Genomic DNA, 26,962 nt, shown 5'->3' on the forward strand with positions numbered 1-26,962 from the left:
ACTTCCCTTGTCATAAAACTCCTCACACAGTATTTTAAACCCTTGTTTATTTATCTCTTGTCCTGCACTAGGCTTTATTAGGGGATGGGCCTTACTTGTTTATTCGCTATTATATCCATAGTGCTTGGCCAAAAGTAGATACTCAATAAATTTATTTTTCAATTGAAGACTTTAGAAGATTTGATCTGGCAAAGGAGTGGAGGACAAATTGAAGAAACGTGCACTGGAGTGTCAGAGAGTAGCTAGAGCACGGGTTTTCACACTTTAAAAATAACAATCTTTGGGCTTCCCTGGTGGCACAGTGGTTGAGAGTCCGCCTGCCGATGCAGGGGATGCGGGTTCGTGCCCCGGTCCGGGAAGATCCCACATGCCGTGGAGCGGCTGGGCCCGTGAGCCATGGCTGCTGAGCCTGCGCGTCCGGAGCCTGTGCTCCGCAACGGGAGAAGCCACAACAGTGAGAGGCCCGCGTACCGCAAAAAAAAAAAAAAAAAAATTAAAAAAAATTTTCTTTAGAAACAAATGGAACATTTAAAAAAAATAGCTTTTTTAAAGAATGAACAATTATGCAGTAGCCCGATTAAGAAAAAAATAGATGCATGGGGAGAATCAGAGATTAGGGCCAGAACTTCCCCTCTCCTGTGATGCCCTTTCTTTGCAATAAGAATTTTGTAGAAGTATCTTTTTTATTGGAGGTTTGTCATCTTAATTTTTTTAGTGTCTTAGCATTTCACTTAAGGTATTTTAGAGCTAAATGTTACTGTACCTCACTTCCCTGAATTTTCAGCTAGTAAAAAGAGCATCCTTATAATAAATTTTCAGAGAAAAAGAAGGCTACTCTCTGACACTGATAACACCAATAAAATGTCTGTTCCTCTATATCCTAAACCCTCATATAGGCTGCTGGTCCCGTCGTGCATCGCCCGGTGGATGCCGATGGCCTAATAACTCACACTAGTACCTCACCTCAGCAGATACCAGAACAACCAAATTTTGCAGATTTCAGCCAATTTGAAGTATTTGCTGCATCAAATGTAAATGAAGAACAAGATGATGAAGCCGAGAAGCATCCAGAGGTCTTGCCGGTCAGTTTTCAAGGGCTTATCTAATTTTCTGCTGGGAATCTTCTCATATCATGCTCAGAGGAACCCCTAAAAGAGCAAATAATAGAAGGGACATCAGCGAGTAAAATATCTGCTGCTGCTTCTTTTAGAGGATTTATATTCCCTAGGTCAGTGCTTCTCAATTTCTTATTGGCCTCAGATACCTGCTGGTTGCATAAAATGCTTAATAAGAATCAAAATCTGGGTGAGGGGTAGCTGTCACATGAAAAGACACAAACACAACCATCTGGTCTTGGCTAAAACACTGTTCTGGGAGTTGTACCTTAATGCTAAACATCTCGTGTAAGTTGGTGAATATTTCTGTATAATAAGAGGCTATGGTTACCATAGCTACACTCAGTTTGTATGAGACTAAGTCACTTTATGGGGGGGTTGCATCTTACTGCTAAGCATTTGATTGTGTGATTTGGTGGAGATTGTATGAGAGGAAGTCACGTTAGTTAGACTTAACAGACTACAGGATGTCGAAATTTAATCTTTGCAGACAGTGTTCTGGGAGACTCTTTAGTTCTAGCAGCAAGAACTTCTCTAGGGATCCCTGTCTTCGCTAAGTGTAAATGTGGAGTTGGAGGGAACAGGGGAATTCTGAAGTCCATTCTGATTGTTTCAGTTTATACTGATCTTCTGTTAACACATCCAAAAATCTGATTGTTTGACTGGCGTAATTTAGACAAAGTGTTCTTATAGGTCTGAACCATGGAAAGTTTTCTACTAGCCACTTCTTCAATCCTGCAACTTTCTGCCTGGCCTGGGGCTACTAGGGAAATGGGCTGCACCTCCAGGAAGGCAGGGTGGGCCTAAGGGGAGTGCAGGTGTGTACAGGGTACTGGTACTTACTTGCCTGGAATGGACGCTTCCCCTCCCCCAACCAAAGAACTTCCCAGACAGTGCTGCACCCTCAGCCGCCCCCCACCCCCTCAGAGATTTATTACCTCCCCTCTCTGCCCTTTAGTAGTAGAGAATGATCATTTTATAAGGTATTCTCAAATTCCCTCTCATCTTCATCTCACGTTTCTTATTGTTAGAATGAATATTTTATAAACATTTAACTCTCTGATTTGTTACATGTATATTTATTCATATATGTATATTACTTATATATAATTTGTGACAATAATATATTCATCTCTAGGTTGAAAAAGCTTCTGATCCTGCAAGTTCTCTTCGAGTTGCCAAAACAGATAGTAAAATTGAAGAAAAGACAGCTGCTAGCGCTCCCGCCAATGTGGTATACAGAAGTCTTTTTAAATATTGATCATTTTATGCATATGAAAAGTTATATGAGATAATTTGAAAATCTTAGAAATAAAGTTCGAGATGATCTAACTCATTCCACTGCCTTTAACTGTAATATGCCTAGTCCATCTCAGAACACAGTCCACCTAGAGATAGAGATGATAGCCTATCATTTGTATTAATGCATGCCACAGGTTCTCAAATCTTATGTGCTTATTACAGTCTTTCGAACATATAAAGTAGAACTTCCTTATTTGTCATATTCAGTTTCTCTTATTGCAGTTATGAGTATAATAGGGAAAAATTATCAACCCTTTAAGGTTAATGTTATACTCTGTGCTCTTTTTCTTTAACTGTCTTAGGAATGATTTTTTTTCCCAAAAATTTATTATGAAAAATTTTAAACATACAGAAAGGTTGAAAGAATTTTACATTGTATATTAGTAAACCCACACCTTGATTATACCATTAGTATTTACTATACTTTTTCTTCCAGTGTTATTGAGATGTAATTGACACACAACACTGTATAAGTTTAAGGAGTACAGCATAAAGATGTGACTTACTTACGTCATGAAATGACTGTCACAATATGTTTAGTGAATGGTCTTCATTTCATATAAATACAAAATTAAAGAAATAGAAAATATATATTTTTCCTTGTGTTAATATACTTGCTTTATATCTCCATCCTTCTCTCTAACTATATCAATCCTTCTTATCTGTTGCTTGCATTTCAAAGTAAATTACAGCTATCAGGACACTTCCCCTTGAGAAAAAAATTTTGGTAACTTTTTCTTGTCATCATTAAGACATTCCCAGTAGTCATGAAAACAGTGAGTGTTTCTGAAAGTGCTTAAATTCTACTTTCTGGACACTTTAATTTTTACTACATTTAGTAGTTCTGTGATTTTTTTAATAGTGAATTTTATTTTTGTCAGTTAATGGCAATAAATTAAAAATAGCACTTAACCAAAGAGATGGCATTTGGCTCTGGTTTTTATTTATTAACAGGTCAAATCAGGTTGTGGTAAATACCAGAATACCATATTTGATTCTGCTGAGGACACATTCACAGTTACCAATAAAATGTCCACTCATTTTCAAAAACTATAATTATTGTGCATCTTAGTTATGGATTTTTAAAGAATTACCTAGTTTTCCACTTCTTTATAAATTGTTTTATTCATTAAGATAATATGTCTTAGGATTTTTGAGTAGGAAAGCCTATGGAGATAATGGATGCATATTTCTGGAGACTCCCTTTTATAGTTATTGAACAGGTATATATCGAGTGTATCATATTTATGTTAAAACTGAATATGATAGCTTTGAGTCACAGAATTCGGGCCTCAAGGAGCTTATTATGTCACCCTATAAAAAAATTTGTCTAGTAAGTACATTTACAATTGTAGTGTCACTAGGAACGTTCTTTCCCATTGCAATTTAAGTCAGTTGTTGCCACAAATATATAAATTGTTTCAAAGTAGGACAGGTGACTCTTAATTTTTGGAGAATGAATGGCTTAACAAAACCATATGATGTTGGCAAAGTGCTAACTGTGAATGTCTTCAAGAAATTATGAATGGAATTCATAATTATCATTATGATGATATAATCATAATCATTATGAATGGAATTCTTGTCTCCTAGAGCAAAGGCACAACACCTCTTGCTCCACCACCTAAACCTGTTCGAAGGAGATTAAAATCAGAAGATGAATTAAGGCCAGAAGTTGATGAACATACACAAAAGACAGGTGTCCTAGCTGCTGTTCTTGCATCACAACCTTCTATTCCTAGGTAATCAAAGCCATTCCTAAACACATGTAACTACTAGAAACAAAAAGCACAGCAATTAAAAATATCAAACTGAAAGGAATTATGGTCAGACTAGTCCTGTAGGTGAGCGTAGGCTTTCAGTGCTCCTCTTTGAGAGTCTTCTCATTTTTGAGCGGGTAGAATATTCTTCCACTCTTTTCCCTTCTATTATTAAGTTCAATTCCAGTTCCATTTTTACACTCTATTGCAAATCCTGGCGCAGACTTTAAAAATTATAGTGCACAGGGACTTCTGTGCTGGCGCAGTGGTTAAGAATGCGCCTGCCAACGCGGGGGACACGAGTTCAATCCCTGGTCTGGGAAGATCCCACATGCCGCGGAGCAGCTAACCCCGTGCGCCACAACTACTGAGCCTTCGCTCTAGAGCCCGCGAGCCACAACTACTGAAGCCTGCGTACGTAGAGCCTGTGGTCCGCAATAGGGGAAGCCACTGCACTGAGAAGCCCATGCACCACAACGAAGTGTAGCCCCCGCTCACTGCAAGCAGAGAAAGCCCAGGCACAGCAACGAAGACCCAACGCAGCCAAAAATAAAATATAATAAAATTTTTTTTAAAAAATCTTAACCTTTAAAAAAAATTACAGTGCACAGTAACACTGATGTTTTAACTGTGGTAGTTCTAGACCAGGGATTGGCAGACAAGGGCTCTGGGCCAAAGTCAGCCCATGGCCTGTTTTTGTAAGGCCCAGGAGCTAAGAATGGGCTTTTACATTTTTGTAAAAGAGAGGAGAAAAAGAAAAGATACCAAAAAAAGAAGAACATTCAGCACAAATGGTATGGCCCGCAAAGCTTAAAATACTTAACTGTCTGACCATTTACAGAAAAAGTTTGCTGATGCTTGCTCTAGACTGACTTAAACTCAGGTGATTGTACAGAATAATCATTAAAACAACAACTACAATAATTAAGCCTCTGAAGCTTAGATACTTTTGGTGGAGCATTAAAACTGAGCAAGTGAGGTTGAGCTATGCTAACAAGGCAAAGATGCTTCCTCTGCGTTCTGGGTTTAGAGATCAGGGAAGAATGGAGAGAATTTAAAGATAAAAAATGAAGGTAATTTTTTTTATCTTCTCAGGTCTGTTGGAAAAGATAAGAAAGCTATTCAGGCGTCAATTAGACGCAATAAGGAAACCAACACAGTTTTGGCCAGATTGAATAGTGAATTGCAGCAACAATTAAAGGTAATGTAGTTTCTGAATCTTTATTTGGGAAGTTCCATGGACTCAGAGCCTCTTAGTGTTGAACTGGAACTTGGAGGAGATCCAGCAATTCTTAGCTAGTATGAAACTTTACACGTAGCAAGAGAAGTGTAAATCTGAAGTGTTTTATATGCCTTTGAGTCCTTTAATAGTAAAAAGAATTTCCTGTACTCTATTCTGGTATGATTGCCTTATCCTACATGTATATAAGGCATCATATTCCTAAAATGTTTAACTTTCATAATGAGACCCAAGAGCAGAAATGTTGTGACCTCGGATACCTCCAGTATCACATGTGTGGCTCTCTACACTCTAATTCTAAAATGATTTGAGTATTGTTAATTTACCCTTTTATCAAAGACAACTCAGATTCTATTAAAATGACTTAAACAGGTCTAAAGATGAGGGATGGGGGCAATTTAGATCATCTCTAAAGTAGAAAAGACAAGCCTTAAATAGAAATGGTGCTTAGCGCCAGTGTGTACTCCTGTCATCTGTACTTGAGAGGAATGAGTTTGTTTTTCTTACTTACTACTAACCATGATTTCTTTGAATCCCTACAAAAAAAGCTAACAGCCAGAATCATTTATGACTCATCAACATTATTAAGCATTCATGTCTTATAAACCAGTGGTTCTCAAACCTTAATGTATATATGCTTAATTAGGGGTCATGTTAAAATGAAAATTTTGATTTATATCAGGTATGGAGTGGGACCTGAGAATTCTGCAATTTCTAATAAGCTTCCAGGTGCTGAAGATGCTGCTGGACTTTTGGCTCCGCTTTGAGTAGCAAGGTTGTAAACCACAAGGATGAGGAAAGAGTCCATTGAAATGTAAAATGAATACAGAGTTATTGAGTCCCATAACATTCTTTTCATATTCCTTATGTAGCCTTTATCACATTGTCCATATCTATGGCACATTTGTCTCTCTGTCCTAGTAAAACTGAACTTGTTGAGGGTAAACCATAATCATTTCTGTTTAGGGTGACCATATAATGTTCAAACCAAGGTACGTTGTTTTTTTTTTTTTTTCCTGGCTGCGTCGGTCTTAGTTGCAGCACAAAGAATCTTTTGTAGCAGCGTGCGGGTACTTCACTTTGTTGTGGTGCACAGACTTCTCTAGTTGTAGCGTGTGGGCTCCAGAGCGCATGGGCTCTGTAGTTGTGGCACGTGGGCTCTCTAGTTGCGGCACACAGGCTTAACTGCCCCGCAGCATGTGGGATCTTAGTTTCCCAACCAGGGATCGAACCGGTGTCCCCTGCACTGCAAGACGGAGTCTTAACCACTGGACCACCAGGGAAGTCCCCAAACCAAGGTACTTTTGAGAGAAAAGAGAGAGATGTGTTAATAGGCCAGGACATCAGAGATAAACTGAGACTGTCCTAGATAGATTTGTAGCTATCTTGTCTCTGTCCCCAAAACCTCGCACATGTTAGGCATTTGATAAATGTATGTTAAAGGAATAATATTCTTGTATAACTCTCTGATCAAAGAAGATATTCATAGCTGTTCTATGATTATGAATTTGGTCCACTGTAAAGGAAGAATGTAAAACTCATGACAAGCTTGCTAGTACCATACCTCGAAGATAAAAGTTTTATTAATGCATGTTTTTCTGAAGAACTAAGGAAAATCATAGCAACATGTATATAGGAGCTATTTTAAAAATCACTTTTCTCATTATCTCTGAGGACAGAAAATAGGAAGTATGGTACCAAAGAGGAAGAGGCCATCCTGGTTAAAACACTATTCTATTAGTATGATAGAGAAAAAGAAAAAAGGAAAATGGATGAATTAGAAGTTGTGGGCTATCTGAAAAGTCTGCTCAAAATCAACAGTAATTAGAAATTCTGATTACAAAATACATTTATTCATTGTGAAACTGAAACTCAAAAGGTGGTTCAGGAGTTGTTATGACCAGATGTAATCACCAGGGGAAAGAATCTGTGTTAACTGATTCATCTACGGTTACTACAGGGGTAGGCGTTATGCAAAATTCATGCATCAGTAACTATCATTTGCAAATATTGGCTTTTCTGATAATGAAACAAAAAACATTTTATTACCCTGACTTAAGAAATAAAGATTTAATTAAGATCACATTTTAACATTACATACATATAAAGAAACTACATTTCTAAAGTAAAATATCCTTTTAAAATATGAAGTTGTCCTTCCTCTTCTTAACAAATTTAAATTGTTTTACTGAATGCAGAGCTGTTGTTAGATGTGCCTTCATTTTTATACATGTTGAAACGTAACTTGGCTTTGCATCTTTTTCAGGATGTTCTTGAGGAGAGAATTTCCCTGGAAGTTCAACTGGAACAGCTTCGACCATTCTCTCACCTATAAGCCAATTGCCGTTAACTGTGAACATACCCATTTTTAAGCGGTTTTGGGTTCAAAGCCAATTTGGAGACCCAAACGTTCAGCTCACTGCTTAATTCAACATTAAATTTTATGATTCTGTTTCGCCATATGTGTTCACCATTGTATTTAAGTACCTTTTATTTTTTAATTGCAACAATAAAAGGGTCAGGATGACTTCGTGGAGGGTATGTTGTGTTTGTTGGCACAGCCCACCCTTGTTGCTCCGTAGCGTTAGGAGTACATCCATAACATTGGTCCATTATACTTACGTGGCCAGAACCGCTCACTGCTTGGATTTACAGAACGGGCTTCTCATTTACACCTCGAGCACAGACTCAGAAATATTTACAAAAGGAGACAAAATTAAATAAACTGTCAGTTTGTCTTTAGGTTTAGTACTTAACATAAAGAATCCAAAAATCTTTAAAATGCGTTTCCTATTTAATTTTTGATTTGAAAGAACTATATGGTATAAGGCATTCGTTAACCATAAGCTCTGCCATAATTAACATTCTTTAAGAGTCACATGGTACTTGCAGACTTTTCCACATCAACTTGGGGGCAGATTTTGTTTTCCTTGTGAAAATTTGATCAGTTTCACCTGTGACTTAAACTTGCTTGTGTGTGAGATTTTAATTCCACAGCAGTCATGTAAACTTACAAATTAACTGTGAAGACAGGCCTTTTTAAATTGTCCCCTAGAAGCAAAGGGAAAGTGTTGACACCACAAACAACGTAAGTACTGTCCACTTGCAAGCATCACCACTTTTTGCATGATTTATGTACTTAACTCTCAATTAGAAGCTTATGCTCATCAGCCTCTACAAGTTTTTTCAAGTAATATGTTTTAAAATTTCTGAGGACCTTAATTATTCACAGAATAAATGGAAATTCCTTAAGATTTCTAGTTTATCTTGAGCTATCTTGTTACTCTTCTTTTGCCATAGAGAGAGGTTTTTCCTGTTAACAAGGGGTTTCTGAAGTTTGTCCTATTCAGGATAATGTAGCGTCTCAGGATTTGTTTTGTATTAGATGATATTTTCATTTTGATCACATTTGTAAGTTTGCATTTATTGCTGACTAACAGCAGATATTCCTTTAACGTTTTCTTCTGTGTGTGGCATCATAGATGTTAAGCTGCATGGATATATCATAAAAGAATCAAAAGTGTGATTTTACACTAATAAAAACAGTATTTTAACTTTTGTACATTTTTTAACAAGAATTTAAATTTTTAAGAATTAGAAGGAATTTGTATTTTGTTGAAAGAAGAAAATGTTTAAAATAGCCTAGTTCACAATCCTAGACTGTACTAGTAAATTTCATTTCCTTAAAGGAGAATTTGAAGCAAAAAGGAGACTGACAACCAAAAGCTTCCTAGATTAATACAACTTTATCTATCATTATTAAGTAAAAATATTTTTACTACTGCATATATCAGCTAAAGTTTCAAAGTGGCTAACAGGTTATAGTTTCAGTTTATTAAATAATTAAATGAAGGCTTTAAGCGCCCAGAAAACTACTCAATACCTATTTTTATTTTTCTCTGTTTTAAAACAGTTGTCTTAATTTCTTCATTTTTTTACTCAGCAGAATTCCATTACAGGCAAGTTTTGTTTTTTAAAAGGTACCTCCCCACACCCCCTGCCAAACAGCCTTCTAATTTAACAGTGTAACAAATTTTTTAATCTTTTTATTTGGAAGGTCTAAGAATTTAATTTTGCAACAAAAGACCACTTAAAAGTTACAGAAAATTTTTTAGTACTGTATAGTGGTGTATTTTTAATGCTCTCTGGAGGAGTACATTCATATTAAGGATATATGTGACAAGTTTTTAAATAAAGTACCAGTTATATTTCTTTTTTTTTTTTTTTTTTTTTGCGGTATGCAGGCCTCTCACTGCTGTGGCCTCTCCCGCTGCGGAGCACAGGCTCCGGACACGCTGGCTCAGTGGCCGTGGCTCATGGGCCCAGCTGCTCCGCGGCATGTGAGATCTTCCCGGACCAGGGCACAAACCCCGTGTCCCCTGCATCAGCAGGTGGACACTCAACCACTGCACCACCAGGGAAGCCCCCAGTTATATTTCTTATACATATTTTTTAAATCCATAACTATTTCATGAAAATGTTAAAGATAATTGGTAAATCACCAACAGATAAAGACATTTCTCTGATCATTTAAGAAACACTTTTCATTATGACTTTATTTTTCATTAGATCAGAAAACAAAATTTTAAATACCCAATATCCTTATTCAGTCTTAGGTTCTGTCTGTCAGATTACTCTAAATAATACTGTTCATGAAAAATAACTACCAAAAGAAGTGGTTCAAAATATCGTACGCAAATTTTTCTTACTGTGCATTTCACATAATTGAGCATAGATGATGAAGTTTAAAAGTTAGGAAGAGCTTTATGGGTCATCCTAGTTCATCCTCCCATCATCCATGACAAATAATCATTCTGCTCCTTACTGGATCTTCTGGAACAGAAAATAACATGCTGTCTGTCTTTGCCAGGGCAGGTTGAACTCCCAGTGTTTTAAGTCCAGTCTCACTTTTCCATACTACTTTCGATGGCATTTTGGAGTACTGACAACGACAGGAATTTATCATCCTCAACTTCTGTAGCACAAATCCATTCATGTTTTGGACCTTGAAGAATAAATGCATTCCTTGATATCTGTAAAAATAAAACATTTGAGGTACACTAATTAGTCTTTGCAGGTAAAAATCAAAAGGAGAAAATGTTTTAAAATTCAAGTCAACTTGAAGAATTTTTTGAAAATTAAAAAGATTCAAACAAATACAAATCCAGTTTAGAAAATAACTTCCTAAATTACTGAATTATTCAAATATAGTCTAAAATAGTCTTGTCTTTATGTTATAATTGTTTAATTAGCAATTATTTTTAAAGACTAAGTGATAGACGATGCAATGTTCTTTAATTCCAGAAGGTACTGGGACCAGTAAAGGTCTTTACTAAGAGTTAACTGTAGATAAGAAATGCTGAGAGCTAGACCTAGGCCACCTTGGTATGAGGCCAGGACAGAATTGAGCCAGTGACTTAGCTGAATGCCCACTTTTAGCTAACATTATGATGTTCTGACATATAGCATAACTGATTAAGGGGAGGTGAAAGGAGACATGTCATACATGTTATGGGTAACTAACCCTTCTTAGCTGAGTTTGTCTTCTAGGTGAAATATTTATTCCCACATTTAGTGTTCATTTTTTCTCATCCTCAGATTTTAAATGGAGCTGAAGCTAATGGGAAGCAGACCTTTTTAGATAAATTCCTTCTCTAAGATCTTGGTTCTGGCTTTAACCTTAAGTTCTACCTTCACATGCAGTGAAGAATATTGGAATGAGAGGTGTTACATTCAGATTGCCTGGCCTAACAGAAATATAGGAAAGAGATACGGATCCTTTTAAGATTGGGAAGTAGAATGTAAGATAAAAACTAAAAATAGGTACAGTCGGTTTAAGTAGGATTTCTTTTTGTAACAAATGATATTTCTGTTGAGATTATTATGAATGAAATGTTTGTTATTAAATACCCTTTACAAATCGATCCTTTATAGAAGAACTCTTAAATATGAACTTATGGAAGAAGAGGTACAGTCAGATCTGCAAAAATCACTTAGTCCTAGTAGAATGGAAAAATAATAGATAAAAACCTAAAATTGTATCCTCAAGCAAAATAGACTAATGGTTAAGGACTCCAGCTCTCCTGTCAGACTACTTCAAAGAATCCTTCACAATGATGTAGGGTTGTTTCCCTTTGTGATTTTTTTTTTTTAAGATGTTGGGGGTAGGAGTTTTATTTATTTATTTTTGCTGTGTTGGGTCTTCGTTTCTGTGCGAGGGCTTTCTCTAGTTGTGGCAAGTGGGGGCCACTCTTCATCACGGTGCGCAGGCCTGTCACTCTAGCGGCCTCTCTTGTTGCGGAGCACGGGCTCCAGACGCGCAGGCTCAGTAGTTGTGGCTCATGGGCCTAGTTGCTACACGGCATGTGGGATCTTCCCGGACCGGGGCTCGAACCCGTGTCCCCGGCATCGGCAGGCAGATTCTCAACCACTGCGCCACCAGGGAAGCCCCCTTTGTGATTTTTGAAAGCTGTTTTCTTAATGTCTAGGGTGTGTGTCTGACAATGCCAGCATTCCTTTCTTTTGCTATTTTAGAGGTAGATGAAAGTTTACATTAATGCGACCCTAGAAGTATTTGGGAAATTATTTGCAAGCTGTCAAATTCTAGTTCTTGTCCTGCTTCTCTATTTTAATAGTTAATATGTTTTATATAATGTAGCTTTCTAAAGGTATTTAACTCTTGGGAGGAAAAGAATACATACATTTGGAATCTGGAATATCTTCGATGAGTAGTCTGTGAAGGGCCACTGATGCAATGAACTGGTAGGTTGATTTTGAAGTCCTTTCAAACGGAGTATGAGACGTGCCCCCACTAGAAACAAGCAGTGCATCGTTGAAGAGGAAAAGACTGAGATCACAGGTATGTTCATAGAGCCTGGGTTTAAAAAGAGAAGGAGCTGTTTTAGAAGTTTTACATACGTGTTTTGTTACACAGTTCACCATCTTTACGCTCATAAGCTGATAGTCAAGGTTCTTCCCTGCCTCAGACCTTTTGAATGGCTTATTGCAGTTCTCTGTATATTTTCCTCCTGGTGTGAATAGTCCCTCTGTCTCTCAGACCAGTCATGTGGGTGGGCCTCAAAGTTCCTGGTGAAATGGTTTGAGCTTATCCATTGGACAAGTATCCAATCAATGCAGGAAAAATGAACACTGCACTTTCCCAACTTTATGACATGAATCAGGTTAAAGCTGTGTTTTTAAACTTTTGTCAGAAGGTTGGTATTTCGTGTTGATGGGTTTAGGCAATCTGGGGAAAATACATTTTCATTTGGTTTGGTTTCATCTTTAAGGGTAACACATTGGGTTAGAAAAAAGCACAAGAATCAGTAAGGTGCAAGGTGTCTTAAGTAGGAAGCAGGGGAAAGAAAAGCATTCACTAAGTAGGAAATAGGGATTTTTCTAATTTTGATTGGAGGAAAATTGATAAGTATGAAAAGCTGGAATTAAGTAGCTCTTCATTTCCACAGGGGTTGCTACCATGGTCAACGGTAGGCATGTTTATCAGCAGGCAAAATATTGTGTCCCTAACCTCCATCTAGTATCTTCTGTTGGTGGACCCAGGTCACAGTGTTTAGTAGGTTTCACTGTACTCTAGTATGGGTTATCTCATGTCAGTACTCAATGGAGCATCAAGTGATGTGCTAGGGAGGAGCTTCGGGGAGCCCCACCGAGCCCCCCCCATCTCCACCCCCCACCAGGAATGGCCAAGTACAGCAAGCTCATTATTTTGATGGAGGATGACTGAAAAAAAATGTTTTGCTGAGAAGCATCAAGCAACCCACAGGAAGTTACTGTGAGGAAGTGAGTCAATTTACTGGCTTATTCAGAGGAATTCTCTTATTTTTTATCTTCATCGTCTTTGTTTAATTTTTAAGTTGTTGATAGATCCACATAAAGTTTTACAGCAATGCTAAAGTAACATCAGAATATACTATCAGCTCTTTTCGTGTACTGTTCTTTTGTTTCACTTTTTCTTCTTGCTTGGCTCACTCCTCCCTCCACTCAGGTCACCCTAGTGCACATCTTTCCACTTTTCTTTAACCTGCCCAGGTAGTCACTCACAGATGTACCTGTATATACATCTATTTACAGGTAGGGTGCCATTGTTTCAAGTATTATTTAAGAATTTTTTCTTGATCTTCTCATCAATGGAAATCACTTCAAGTTCTTTTTTTTTTTTTTTTTTTTTTTTTGCGGTACGCGGACCTCTCACTGTGGTGGCCTCTCCCGTTGCGGAGCACAGGCTCCGGACGCGCAGGCTCAGCGGCCACGGCTCACAGGCCCAGCCGCTCCGAGGCATGTGGGATCTTCCCGGACCGGGGCACGAACCCGTGTGCCCTGCATCGGCAGGCGGACTCTCAACCACTGCGCCACCAGGGAAGCCCTCAAGTTCTTTTTAATGACTAAGTGATACTTAATAGTGTGGATGAACCATGATTTATCCGACTCTTCCCCGTTTGATGGGCATTTGCTTTGTTGACAAGCTCAGGTCTCTTTCTTACCTCCGTCCCTCCCTCTCTGTCTTCCTCCTTTCGTTTGTTCTTTCTTAATTGCCACTGTGAGCAATGTTGGGATAAATCGATTTCCTTACATAAAAACAAATTCCTGGGCTTCCCTGGTGGCGCAGTGGTTGAGCGTCCGCCTGCCGATGCAGGGAACACGGGTTCGTGCCCCGGTCCGGGAGGATCCCGCATGCCGCGGAGCGGCTGGGCCCGTGAGCCATGGCCGCTGAGCCTGCGTGTCCGGAGCCTGTGCTCCACAACGGGAAAAGGCCACAGCAGTGAGAGGCCCGCATACCGAAAAAAAAAAAAAAAAAAAAAAAAAAAAAAAACAAATTCCTTACGTGTGCTGTTATTTCTATCAGGATTCCCAAGGGTAGGATTGACTGGCCAAATGGCATATATATTTTTATCAAAGACTTCCAGGTTGTTCTCAATAAAAGCTGTTATAATTCACATTTAGAATCCACTTTATATTATAATGGCTCTGACATATATAGTACAAACCTTAATGTGCATCTGAATTACCCAGAGATTTTATTAAGATGCAAATTGTGATTCGGTAGAGCTAGACTAGCCTGAGATTCTGCATTTCTAACAGCTCCTGGGTGATGCTGATATGCCGACCACACTTTGACTAGTGAGGCACTTAAGTTGTTTATTTATTACAGTCATGCGTGTGACGTAGGCAGAGGACTAGATCGGGAGTTAAACATTTTTAAGGAGTGCTGTACTTCAGGTTCAGCTCTTTGGAGCGTGTTAGGAAATACAGGTCACGTTAGGTGTGCGGATAGATAGAAGTGCAGTGGTCATCCAATCACTGGAGCTAACTTCCTTTTTCAAACATTTCCTTCCCACCTCTGTGATTATTTAGGCTGGAAGGAGTGGGATGCTTCATATTTACTCATAGTTTATAAGAAATAATGTTCTAGATCAATTTGATAGGTTATTCTGAGAATAATGGAGCACATAGAGCTAGGGATGAGGGAGAGGGGAATCAAGAAAGATGGGGTGTGTTTAAATCGGTGTGTGGTGGGCTGTATATGGTGAATGGCCACTTTAAATAGGCAGAAGAACTTCACCCATATTCTTGAACCTTTTTTGGCAATATTTTTACTACTGATAAGAATCATGATATCATTTTAGAAAAATGTTCAAAGCTATAATAAAACTTTGCCGTTCTATCTGAATGACCAGGGAATGTGCCTACAAGAGTGTTTTGAAGAAGTAGCTTTGAAAGGGGTGTTTGCTTGGTAAACAGATGTTTGTTTTTTTCCTTTGGAAGGGACAGCATTGAAAGTAGAGGTAAATGAAGGAGAATTCTAGTTTTGTGACCCACTTGGACTGGGTGGGTGGATGGCCCAGAGGAGGGAAGGAGCAGGCACATTAACTTGAGCTTGGCGTTGAGGCCACTTGTAATCTGAGGACATGAGAAGGGAAAGATAAATGCACAAAGAGGTTTTTATTATTTTAATCTGATTAGGAAAGTGCTATTTAAATTATATATAAATGAATTTTACCTACAATAAAGCTTTCCGAAAGCCATTTACACCCCCCCCCAAGATCTCCAGTAATTTTCATCCAAAGACAAAAAACAACAGAATCTTTTTTAAAAAACTTAGTTCTTCTGCATGTGTAAAAAAAGTAATCTTGCCCTTCATACCGACATAATGGAGCAACTGAAATGGGAGCTCTGGATCCTACTAGGGTTTCATAAAGCTGCTTCTGCTCACATTCAAAGGAACCAACTCCAAGGTTAGAGTTCTTTCCTTGAACTTGGATAGGATTTCTTTGCTAATTCACAAATAGGCTCAGTGACTCAGCCAACCATAGTTTAAATTCTTAACACCATTCAAGAAGTGTTTTGTTGTTTAATTACTACATTAGCCAGACCAAGAGACAAAGTACCCAACTTCCATAAATACATAAAACTTTGAAAGTAATTTTCAGAGCACAACTTTGGCATGAACAGACAACAGTAGGTCATTGGTTCTGTGAGCGGACCTGAGCCAAAACTCTGAATGGTGGATCATTGTGGCTTTTTGGGTTGCCAGGATAAAAATCAATTCAGAGCCAGAGTCCAGTATCCCTGAGAAGTCTGGGTATTTCTCTTTCCCCAGTGCCTAGTTGCCCTGGTAAATGACTCTAGGTCCCTTTGGGTAAGCCAAAAGGAATGTTAACAGTATACATGCTCGGTAGTGTAGTAGTGTTTTTCCTCAAGAGGACTCGGGGGTCTGAGAAGTGGATGGCTCTATTTGGTGATTTAAAGCCATGCCTGTATTCACCAGTCTTAGAGGGCTCCACTTTTGCATCTTTGGCGACACCCCCATTAGAAGGAGAACAAAAATAAACAAAAATGCTAAAAATCAGCAAGCTTAAAGTCACATAGATGAAAATTGGTGTTTCTGAAAAAAACAATAATATAAAAATTCCAAGGTACATAATGCATTATAAAAGCTTAACAAACCCAGAACTCAAGGCTGTATCCAGAGAGGGAAAAATGCCTCCAGATTCCCTAACTCTAAAATGACTGCGACTTCATCTCTACCGCAGAGCAAATTTTTTCATTTATAGTACAAATATTTACTTGTTCTTTTTGTGTCACTGCTCTTGTTTATTGGTAATTTGTTTAGTACTTTTTGCTATGTTGGTGAGTTTATTATGAGGAAGTCTCAGTTCATCTTTCCACCTGCTGGTCTAATCAGTGGATAGAACACTGAGACCTGGTTTTGAATTCTAAACAAGCACTTATTAGTAATGTGACCTCAGACAAGTTACTCAAGTCCAGATTCCGCACGCATAACATGGTTCCATTCCTGCCTTCCTCACCAAATGATTGTAAAGAGTATATCAAATGAGAGAAGTTAAAATATGTGGTAAACTATAAAGCTTTAGACTCATGTGAGTTGGCACTGTGTGCGAAAATATAAGCAGACTTTCTTCTAAGTAGAAATCCCTGATAGAAATCGTGGGAATGTCATTTCTTGGGTTTCATATGACTTCCTAAAATGACAGAAATCGAGGTTTCAGCCTAAATGTTCTGTGATAACTTTTGGAATATGAACCTTTTTTGCATTTACTTAATTTAAATATTAATGTAAAATTACATTTGTATTTATTGCTTGGCAAATCACTGAGATAGTGCCTACTTAAACATAAATGTACCTTGTAATTAGAGTGTAAAATAATGTAGTATTCCCCTGTTTTCCTGAAACTCTCAAATGTACTGTTGTCCAAATACTAAAGCAGAAGTCTAAATTCTAATATTTGAGACTTCTGATTGGACGTGTAAAGAGCTTGGAAGTCATCACTTGCATCGCACGACAAAAAGGAAGCTGAAAACTCAAGAGTCAACAATTCTTCTTAGATCCATCGAAGAAGTGAGGTTATAAAGTAGATTACCACCCCAAAGCTGAAGAGACAAGCTGATACGTAGAATCGCAGCTTACTGAAAGCAGAAACTGCTGTTGCAGCCAGCATCAGGTAAGAATATTAAAGGGTAGTTGACTAATTGCTAGAGCCTGAGTGTGAACTAGTTCAAGAGATTATGAATTCCTGGAGGCCTAGCACTGGCCCACACCACACCCCCGGCCCTTGCATGAGTTTAAAACTTGCAGGAGTTTTACCTCCAGGAGCCTTACCAGATTCTCACTATGAAACTCAGAAAAAACCCTCATTCTTCCTATGGGGAGGGAGAAAGTAACCATTTGAAACATGCCCACAGAGTCCTATTCTATTCTCTTAACAAAGGCCTGCCTTCAAGGGAAACAGTTTTACCAGAATCTAACCAAGATGAGGAAAGGGAAATACCCAATCCCACAGCTACCTCTAACCATCCTGTCTCATCTTAGAGGTGACTAACAATAATAATAATAATAATATAATAAAATAAAAGTAAAAAAGCTGATAGACACTTGTAAAGGTCATAGCCCAGAGGTACAGTCTCACTAAAAACCTGAGACCTAATGATAGGACATACAACTCTTCCCTTCCCCTCACATCTTCCTACCACATCAACAGGACTTATAATAACAAGGTATTATAGCTGAAAAGGACTGCAAGGTTCAAATCCTATTTAAGGAATATCTAGGAAAACCCAAAGACAACAGGGGAGACAAAAATGAAAATTTTAGCCTCTGACACCACAGCTAAAACAAATGGTAAATACAGGCTAACATTTAGCCAGATAAATGTAAAACTTCATACTAAAGACCTATTGACCTCATTCCTTTTATCCAATACATCATGTCTAGCTTTCAACAAAAAAATTACAAGACATGCTAAGAGGCAGGAAAACACAGTCTGATAAGACATGGCAAGCATCAGAACCAAACTCGGATATGGTAGAAATGTTGTTAGAATTATCAGACCAGGGAGTTTAAAATAACTAAGATAAGCTAAGTTAAGAACTCTAATGGAAAAAGTGGACAGCATGTAAGTACAGATGGGTAATATAAACAGATGGAAATTCCAAGAAAGAACTAAAAAGAAATTCTAGAAATCAAAAACACCATAATAGAAATGAATAATGCCTTTGCTGGGCTCATCAGCAGACTGGACATAGCCAAGGAGAGAATCAGTGAGCCTGAACTACATCAATAGAAAGAAAACAGAAGAGTAAAAAAGAAGGGAACAGAATATCCAAAAGATGTGGGACAATTACAATGGGTGTAGAAATGTCTAATGGGAATATCAGATGGAGAAGAAAAAGGATGAAACAGAAGAAATAGTTGAAGTAATAATGGCTGAGAATTTTCGAAAATTATTGACAAGCACTAAACCATAGGTCCAGGAAGCTTAGAGAATACCAAGAAGGATAAATCCCCCCAAATCTATACATACCACATACAAATTCGAGAAAATCAAAGAGAAAGATAAAATCTTGAAAGTATCCAGAGACAACAATGAAAAACAAAACAAAATGAAACATGTTTCTTATAGAGGAACAAAGGTAACGGTTACACTGGATGTCTCTTTGGAAACCATGCAAGCAAGAAGAGAGGGGAGTGAAGTAAGTGTTGAAAGAAAAAACCCACCAAACTAGAATTCTGTAGCCAGAAAAAGTACCCTTCAAAAGTGAAGGAGAGGGGACATCCCTGGTGGTGCAATGGTTAAGAATCCGCCTGCCAATGCAGGAGACATGGGTTCGAGCCCTGGTTCAGGAAGATCCCACATGCCGCAGAGCCAACTAAGCCTGTGTGCCACAACTACTGAGCCTGCGCTCTAGAGCCCGTGAGCCACAGCTACTGAGCCCACGCACCGCAACTACTGAAGCCCATGTGCCTAGAGCCCATGCTCCACAACAAGAGAAGCCACCGCAGTGAGAAGCCTGCGCACTGCAACAAAGAGTAGCCTCCACTCTCCGCAACTAGAGAGAGCCTGCACCCAGCAGCGAAGACCCAACGCGGCCAAAAATTAATTAATTAATTTTTTTTAAAAAAGTGAAGGAGGGGCTTCCCTGGTGGCGCAGTGGTTGAGAGTCTGCCTGCTGATGCAGGGGACACAGGTTTGTGCCCCAGTCCAGGAAGATCCCACGTGCTGCAGAGCAGCTGGGCCCGTGAGCCATGGCCGCTGAGCCTGCGCGTCCAGAGCCTGTGTTCCGCAAAGGGAGAGGCCACAACAGTGAGAGGCCCGCGTACCGCAAAAAAAAAAGGTGAAGGAGAGGGACTTCCTCCTGGCGGTCCAGCGGTTAAGACTTCACTTTCCAATGCAGGGGGTGCAGGTTTGATCCCTGGTTGGGGAGCTAAGATCCCACATGCCTCACAGCAAAAACAAAAAAAACCAAAAAAACCATAAAACATAAGCAATATTGTAACAAATTCAATAAAGACTTTAAAAATGGTCCACATTTTTTTTAAAAATCTAAAAAGAGAAGTGAAGGAGAAATAAAGACATTCTCAGACAAACAAACATTGAGGGAATTCATTGCCAACAGATCTACCTACCTAGCAAGAAATGTTAAAAGAAGTTATTCAGAGAAAAGGTAAATTATATGTCAGAAACTTGGACTTACATAAAGGAAGAGTGTTTGAGAATGAATATACGAAGGTAAAATAAATTCTAATAATAAAAACTGGTATAATCCCTAGCATGTCTCCTACTACACCAGTGCGTTTAGAATTGCTGGCTTGACAGCTAGTTTCCTTCTACCATTGTAGCTCATTTCTATTGATACTGACCAAAAACAACAAAACAAAACAAAAACACCATGACAATGAGAAAAGTGACACAACTGTGTGATTTGATTTTCATTTAATATCCGCTCCAGGTGGGGATGAGGTGAAAGGACTGGAAGGGACTGGTTTCTTCCAACCTCCCCGCTCCCCTGCCACTGCCACCACCCTGCCCCGGGCCTTTGGGAAACATTCACTGAAATATTCATTGAAATAACAGGCAAACCAATTTTCATTTCTTTTATTGCAGTTAATTCCTCTCCATTTGGTTGCTCTTTGTTGAGTTATCATCTTTGCCATTAATACTGAAAACATAGATTGGCAAACAAGTTTCTAAAGCAGGAATTGAAAAACTATGGCCCCACCCCTTGTCTTCTGTAAATAAAGTTTTATTGGAACACAGCTACACTCATTCACTTAGGTATTGTATTGTTTTTGAAGATTGTATTATTCATTATGTACTGTATTTAGGTAGCTGCTTTTGTGCTACAACAGCAAAGTTAGGTAGTTGCCACAGAGATCATTCAGCAAGAAAGACCTAGAATACTTACCATCTGCCCCTTTACAGAAAAAGGTTGCCCATCCTTGTTCTAAAGGAGGAAATGGAATGCTAGCACCCTCTCGTCACAATAGCTCTTATACTGTGAGCACTGTACAAACTAGATATGTGAGACCTCAATACCATGGTGGTCTTAGGGTGAGACCTTCTGAATACTGACCTCAGTAACTAACTGCGGATAATCAACTGGTCTTCTCTTTCTCAGAGTTGAGCAGATCATCCATGTGATACCCGGCAACACTTGGCTCTCCTCTCAATAGGAAAGTGACCAAACTTCAGAATTCCTCTTTCAGTGGAGTTAGTGGTCCCGGCAATGACAATTTAGTTTCTTCCATTCTACCCAGTAGCTGCCTGGTATGCGAGTAAGGTGATAAAACACCTTACTTCGTCTCAGAGAGGGGTGTGTGTGTAACTTTTTAGTTCAACACAAAGACTTATCGTAAATTTACAATATGACAGGCGTACTGGATTCTGGGTACAAGATAAATATGACACAGTCATAGCCATAGGATAGTTAGATATTTACCTTAAAGAGAAACTTAGTTCCTCATCACAGCAGTGAAGTTGGGCTACATCTTGGACCCTAATCAGATATCTGTTTACTTCTGATAGAGTCTATGAAATAAAAAATTAGAAATATATAAATTTTTAGAAAATAATTTCCACTACTGAAGAACCATTTTATATCCCAGAAGATGTAAGTGTTGAGTAGAACTCAGTTCAGTTATGAAAAAGCATTGTTTGTGAAACAGTGAAAACTATATTTGAGGGTGTAGTCTAATTTTTAAACTATCGAAAACATTGTTTTATTATAAATGCTTTCCTAGCATCAAAAATAAGGTGGAGGTGGGGCGAGTCAGAAGGGATCTATGGAGAAAAGGAGGTGAATGAAATGTTACAAGTTAAGAAGTCAGGCCCTTTTACTGATCTAGCCATGGAGATGATCACTTGATGTGTATAGTGATCCAAAGGTAAAGTTCTGTGGGCTCTCTGAGTTCCAAGATTTTGGATTTTCTGTAATCCAGTCAACTCCACCTCTTTCCCTATCAAAATGTGCAGATCTAAATTAGGCCCAAACAACTCCACCTTGCTTCCCCAGTTTGAGCAAATAACAATAACACTTCCAGTCAACTGATATTTTAATTCAATATAATTCATATATTGAACTCCTAGTATATGCTGAATACTAGAAGACACGTAAATCATAGTTCATACCTGATGGAGCTCCCAATCTTGTGAATAAAGGACTGAAGGAAAACGTGGCAGAGACCTTCAGGATGCTGCAGAATACCTAGGAAGGGGCAGCTCACACTGGAGATGTTGTGGGATACTTTACAAAGCTGACGAAGATTGAAATGGATCTTAAAAGGATGAATAGGAGTTTATCCAGTGGAGTAGAAAAAGAAGGCAATTTCTGAGAAGGAAGAGCATGGGCAAAGCACAAATGTGTGAAGAGAGGCTCACGTTATTAGAGAACTGTGAGTAGATTTATGTGGTTTGATCATAAGGTGGTAGGCGAGGCAGTGAGAAGGAGGGTAGAATGGGACCAGATGATATTCCGTAGGTAACAGATAGCCAGCAGAGGACTTCTAGGATTCCCGCTGATGTCCTCAGTGGGCAGAATCCTGCACCAGATACTATGTGCAGGGAGATATAAAACAGTAAAGACACGGCCCCATTCCTCAAAGGGGGTCATGATCACAGTAGTCCCAAGAAAGGTGCTAAGACTGCAGAGAAGTTATGGGATGAGGTCAAGACCACTTGTGCCTCTTCTCATCTAGCATCCTTGCCAATAACAGGGATGTGGAATATGAGAGCTTGGCAGCCCCTGGCACACAGCAGGCACTCAATGGATGTTAGCTGAATCAAAATCTGTATGTCTCATTTTTGCCAGTGACTTGAGGTTATAATTCATGAGCCTGAGATGGAGCAAGTGCATCAGAATACATACCGGGCACCCACAGATGATCCTCTCTATGTCTGACAGCTGATCTTTCATACTGACGTTCTGCTTCAACTAGAAAACAAAGTGATTTTAGGGAAAATGAAATTGTGATATTTTTATACATAAAAAATAGATTAAAATATTTTATGGCGCTTGATAAGGGCATGGTATTTTCATAAACTATTATGAGAATCTCCATTTCCTGTACCCAATATGTTTTAAAACAATGAGGCTAGCGACAACACTGTATTCAAATATTTCTTCTGGGCATAATGAGCTGTCATTTACGTTCAGCCCAGACTCCCATGCACTGTGCACGTCACAGTGATATTTTCAGAATGATAGTACCGTGCTCCAGGATGCTGAATTCCTGCAGAATATAGCTGTACTTACTTAGGCAGGAAAGTTAATTAATACATGAAAAAGTACATTCAGAAACAAAGGGTTTTACACTTTTTCTTTTCTTTTAGTTATCTAGAAAAATCACCCAAATACTCCATTTTTTAAACTTTTGTATTAATAAAGATTTTATTGTACTTCTACGGGTATCTGAAAACATTGTCTCATGTGATTTGGTTTAGAATAGGTGCCCTCTGTGCTCAAAATCACTGAATACAATGATTTCACATTAAAAGGATGAAAGACTTTGAAGTAAAGAATACCCCAGGAGGATAAGGTATTTCAGGATCTTTGAGGTAGAGTACACAAAAGCACTGTTACATTTTTAAAGGACACACGCTCTTAGCAGCAGCCAACCTGATCTATGCAACCTTTGTATTGCTTGATTACTTCAATTGCAGTGGTCAAGTCCCATGGTCAACATGTTCTGCAGAAGTGTGAAGCCTCAGAGCGTAGAGAAGATGAATATATTCTTCAGACCTTCGGGATGGGTGCAAAAGCAGCTCTGGAAGGCTGTATGAGGCACAGACAAGGGAGCCCTGGTCTCTTTCTGACGTCCAGAGAACGCCCATACTTGGGATGCCCCGGCTGTGCTCTCCCTCAGAGCTAACCTCAGCATCTTTGTAACAATGGTCTTATCATGCCTCTTCAGGAAAGCTCGGAGTGCTGGTATCATTTCTCTGCACTAAAGGTGAGCATTATATTGTCAAATCTCTATAAGACAGTTTTGAAGCATTCAGTTCCACCAGGCGAGCACCATCTGTGAAGCACTCAAAAGCAAAAAGGCAACATCTACATCTAATCACAGTGTTATTAACACTATAGGTGCTTACTGATATCCTAAGTATAGTGTTTTAATTATACCATAAACCTAACCCTATTCATTGAACTTAATAAGTATAGAAAACTGAAAATGGGCTTTGTGTGCAGGTAGGCCTGGATTAGAATTAGAATTCTAATTTAATTCTATCTAATTCTATGTGACTTTGTCAAGTTACTTAAATTCTCTGAGCCTCAGTTTTCTCATGGATATCATATCTAACCTTGCAGTGAGTGGGGAGGGGGCGAATCCTATCCGTAAAGTGCCTGTCACACAATAAAGGTTATTTCCTAATAGTAAGAGACTATTAATGGGTTCACCTGTAATACTGCTGTTAAGCATGTTTTCCACAGCAACATTAAAAAGGTGCTCCAGGGGCTTCCCTGCTGGCGCAGTGGTTGAGAGTCCGCCTGCCGATGCAGGGGACACAAGTTCGTGCCCCGGTTCGGGAAGATCCCACATGCCGCGGAGTGGCTGCGCCCGTGAGCCATGGCCGCTGAGCCTGCGCGTCCGGAGCCTGTTGCTCCGCAACGGGAGAGGCCACAACAGCGGGAGGCCCGCGTACCGCAAAAAAAAAAAAAAAAAAGGTGCTCCACTATACTTAATATCTGTTTTAAAATGTATTATTCATCACCATTACAGCCCCCAGGAAGTTACCTCATTTTTCTCAGATGGAAGTAATGCTAATTTCTAGAAGTCAAATAATCACTGATTTCAGAAATGTTAAGAGCTAACATTTATTGCGTGCTTACTTATATTCACCCCCATGCTAGTGAAATAGATACATTATTATCCATAACTATAAAAATGTTGGCACAAATTTGCCCGTAATAATATATGATGCTTTGTTCCAGTTCTTGTCCTAAATGTCAGTTCTATGAAATTGCTTTATTCATGCAACTTTCACATAATCGAGTTGTCCTGCAGTGTTTAAACTCCCCAGGTGGGGCAGGAAGAGGACAGCAAGGGGCAATGTCTGAGGTCAGGAATCGTCCAGAGACTTCCCAGCCCCGGGCTCTCCCTTCAGGGCCTCAGTGCAGACAGGTGGACATGGCCACACTGGACGTGGGGACAGTGGCAGAGTGCACCACCACGTCACAGGGTGCCTCTCCTGCTACCCTTTTGATGTAAACTGAGGAGGGAAGAGAGGTATCCTACTGCCATCAGAGGAGATCCCAACAAGAGCAGCAAGGGGCATAGACGGGAGCTGCATATTCCTGCTCAGACAGTGTATGGCAGGAGTCACAACAGGGACAACTGTTTATAATACACTCGCTCGGGAATGTAAGACAAAGGAACTCCTTATTTCATTGTGAGATTTCACACGTTGAATGTTTTTATTTCCAATGTGTGGATTATGAATTCCTTTTCTCCATGAGAGAGCTGGACTCGCCCAGGCCACCCAGGCCTGTAGTGGCAGCATGGAATCAGGGTTAACAGTCTTGCTTCTGTCTCATTGTGAAACATGTTCCTGTGACCGAGCCCCAGGGTAACTGGGACAGGTGGGAGTCTGGCTTTTTGCATGAGGATTAGTTCAGTCCCACAACCAGTTCCAGGGCGCTGCTGGGTCAAGCACTGTGCCAGCCCATAGCGACACAAAATTAGGTAAGTCAGGGTCCCCGTCCTCAAGGAGCTCACAGTAAACCAGAGAAGATCTGGAAGCCAAGAGTAGAGGAGAAGTCTTTCCTGGTAATTCTAGTCCTTCGGGTTACACATGAAACTTCCTCTCAAGCTCAGAAGGGCTAATAAGTGCCTGGATGGTCACTCAATCTTTTACCTTCTCCATAGTTTTCAGAATAACAGGGTAATTGTTGAAGAAATTGGCGTATATGTTCAACTGGCTTCCAAACTTTATGAATATTTCTCCCATGCAGTGAGCTGGGCCCCATTCCTGTAGTCTCTCAAGTCATCTAAAAACCACCTACAATATGAGGAAAGCGTGGCCATGAAATATTGGCTAGTGAAAACCTATAAACTTAAAACATAAATTTGTGGTCAGTCGTTTAGGGCAGGGCTTTTGTCAAATCCTTTTGTCTTGACACTGAGCGGTTCAGATTTGACAGGAAAGGAGGAGATGGGAAGTGAGGATGCAGGTTGAGTCAGGTGGTCGTCCACCGAAGACCTTCCACCAGTTTCCACCGAAACTCAGGCTCTTCTTTCCATGTTTAGGGAAAAGTACCTGTGAACCCGCCACTCCTGGGTAATTAGGTTGCCAGGTGGTCCGTATTTTCTATATATCAAAGTCCTGTTTTATTTTGTAATGCAGAGGGAAAAGCCATACACTGGTGTAAAGAAATCCCACATCCTGATATTAACTGTGCTATGTTTATGTATGGAGAAATTAATTTTCCTTACTGGGACTAGGTAATTCCTTTCCTTATATTTGTACTTTTGAAAAGTTGTAAAATTAGTATCTTTACAACAGAAAACAATTACAGTATTCAATTTTTAAAAATCTAAAGGTCTAATGGTGTTTTAAAAATCTAATGGTCTTTTGAACCTAGAAAGATTAAAACTCCTAGAACACAATTTCCTCTTTCCCCTCCAGGCCTAGGTCTGCCCCACACTGCCCCAAATAAAATATGACAGTACTAACGTATAATGCCATGAGATCTTCACCTGAAATGTCAACCATCATTCCATGAACTAAAATTAAAATGTAAAAGTAATTTAAGAGAAAAATCAGAAAACTCATTCTGTTTGAAATACTATAAGCACTGTTCTTGGTTAAGTTTTATCTTTCAAACACATGGTCTGTATATAATGCCTATTTAGACATATCTAATGAGTTAAAAAATACATCTATATCCCACTTGGCAGTTGGCTTACAGCCCACATTATATTTTATGTGTATTTACATATTTTTAAAATACTGGAGTGATCTAATATTTATCATCGTTTTGACTTAAGGTTTCAGTTGTCAAAACTTCTGTCGTTGTCTTAAAACCATTGTCAGGTATTATTACCAATAGCCGGATGAGATTCTATCATAATGACTGCACTATGTAAATGCCCTCCTCCTTGGTGGTTCCTGGGGTTGGGTTTGGGGATGAGTGAGCACGGGGTCGGCGAGGTCCACGGCTGCACCATTCACTGTAGGCGGACCGGCCCTGGGTGTTGTGTGACTGGGAAAGAACCTTGGGGCTGAGCT

General features: G+C 39.2%; 2 protein-coding genes across 8 annotated transcripts in view; one reads left to right on the plus strand and one right to left on the minus strand.

Moving 5' to 3' along the window:
- Nucleotides 1–7,944, plus strand: part of REPS1 (RALBP1 associated Eps domain containing 1) — a 73,216-nt gene extending 65,272 nt beyond the window's left edge. For all 7 annotated transcript variants that reach the window (XM_032651280.1, XM_032651281.1, XM_032651283.1 and 4 more), the window contains 5 exons: nt 897–1,082; nt 2,254–2,349; nt 4,011–4,159; nt 5,273–5,378; nt 7,684–7,944. In XM_032651280.1, the coding sequence (XP_032507171.1) occupies nt 897–1,082; nt 2,254–2,349; nt 4,011–4,159; nt 5,273–5,378; nt 7,684–7,752 (606 nt within the window). In that variant the 3' untranslated portion in view covers nt 7,753–7,944. The remainder of the gene's footprint in view (nt 1–896; nt 1,083–2,253; nt 2,350–4,010; nt 4,160–5,272; nt 5,379–7,683) is intronic.
- Nucleotides 7,945–10,063: 2,119 nt separating this feature from the next.
- The window catches only part of ECT2L (epithelial cell transforming 2 like), an 82,484-nt gene continuing 65,585 nt past the window's right edge, over nt 10,064–26,962 (minus strand). Inside the window, 9 exon segments of the mRNA XM_032650854.1 lie at nt 10,064–10,442; nt 10,599–10,601; nt 12,115–12,291; nt 21,174–21,262; nt 22,599–22,664; nt 23,349–23,401; nt 23,404–23,504; nt 23,603–23,676; nt 25,589–25,711. Of these exon segments, the coding sequence (XP_032506745.1) occupies nt 10,322–10,442; nt 10,599–10,601; nt 12,115–12,291; nt 21,174–21,262; nt 22,599–22,664; nt 23,349–23,401; nt 23,404–23,504; nt 23,603–23,676; nt 25,589–25,711 (807 nt within the window). The 3' untranslated portion in view covers nt 10,064–10,321.

The sequence above is a fragment of the Phocoena sinus genome, chromosome 12 (assembly GCF_008692025.1).
Source record: "Phocoena sinus isolate mPhoSin1 chromosome 12, mPhoSin1.pri, whole genome shotgun sequence".
In the NCBI taxonomy this organism is placed as follows: domain Eukaryota; kingdom Metazoa; phylum Chordata; class Mammalia; order Artiodactyla; family Phocoenidae; genus Phocoena; species Phocoena sinus.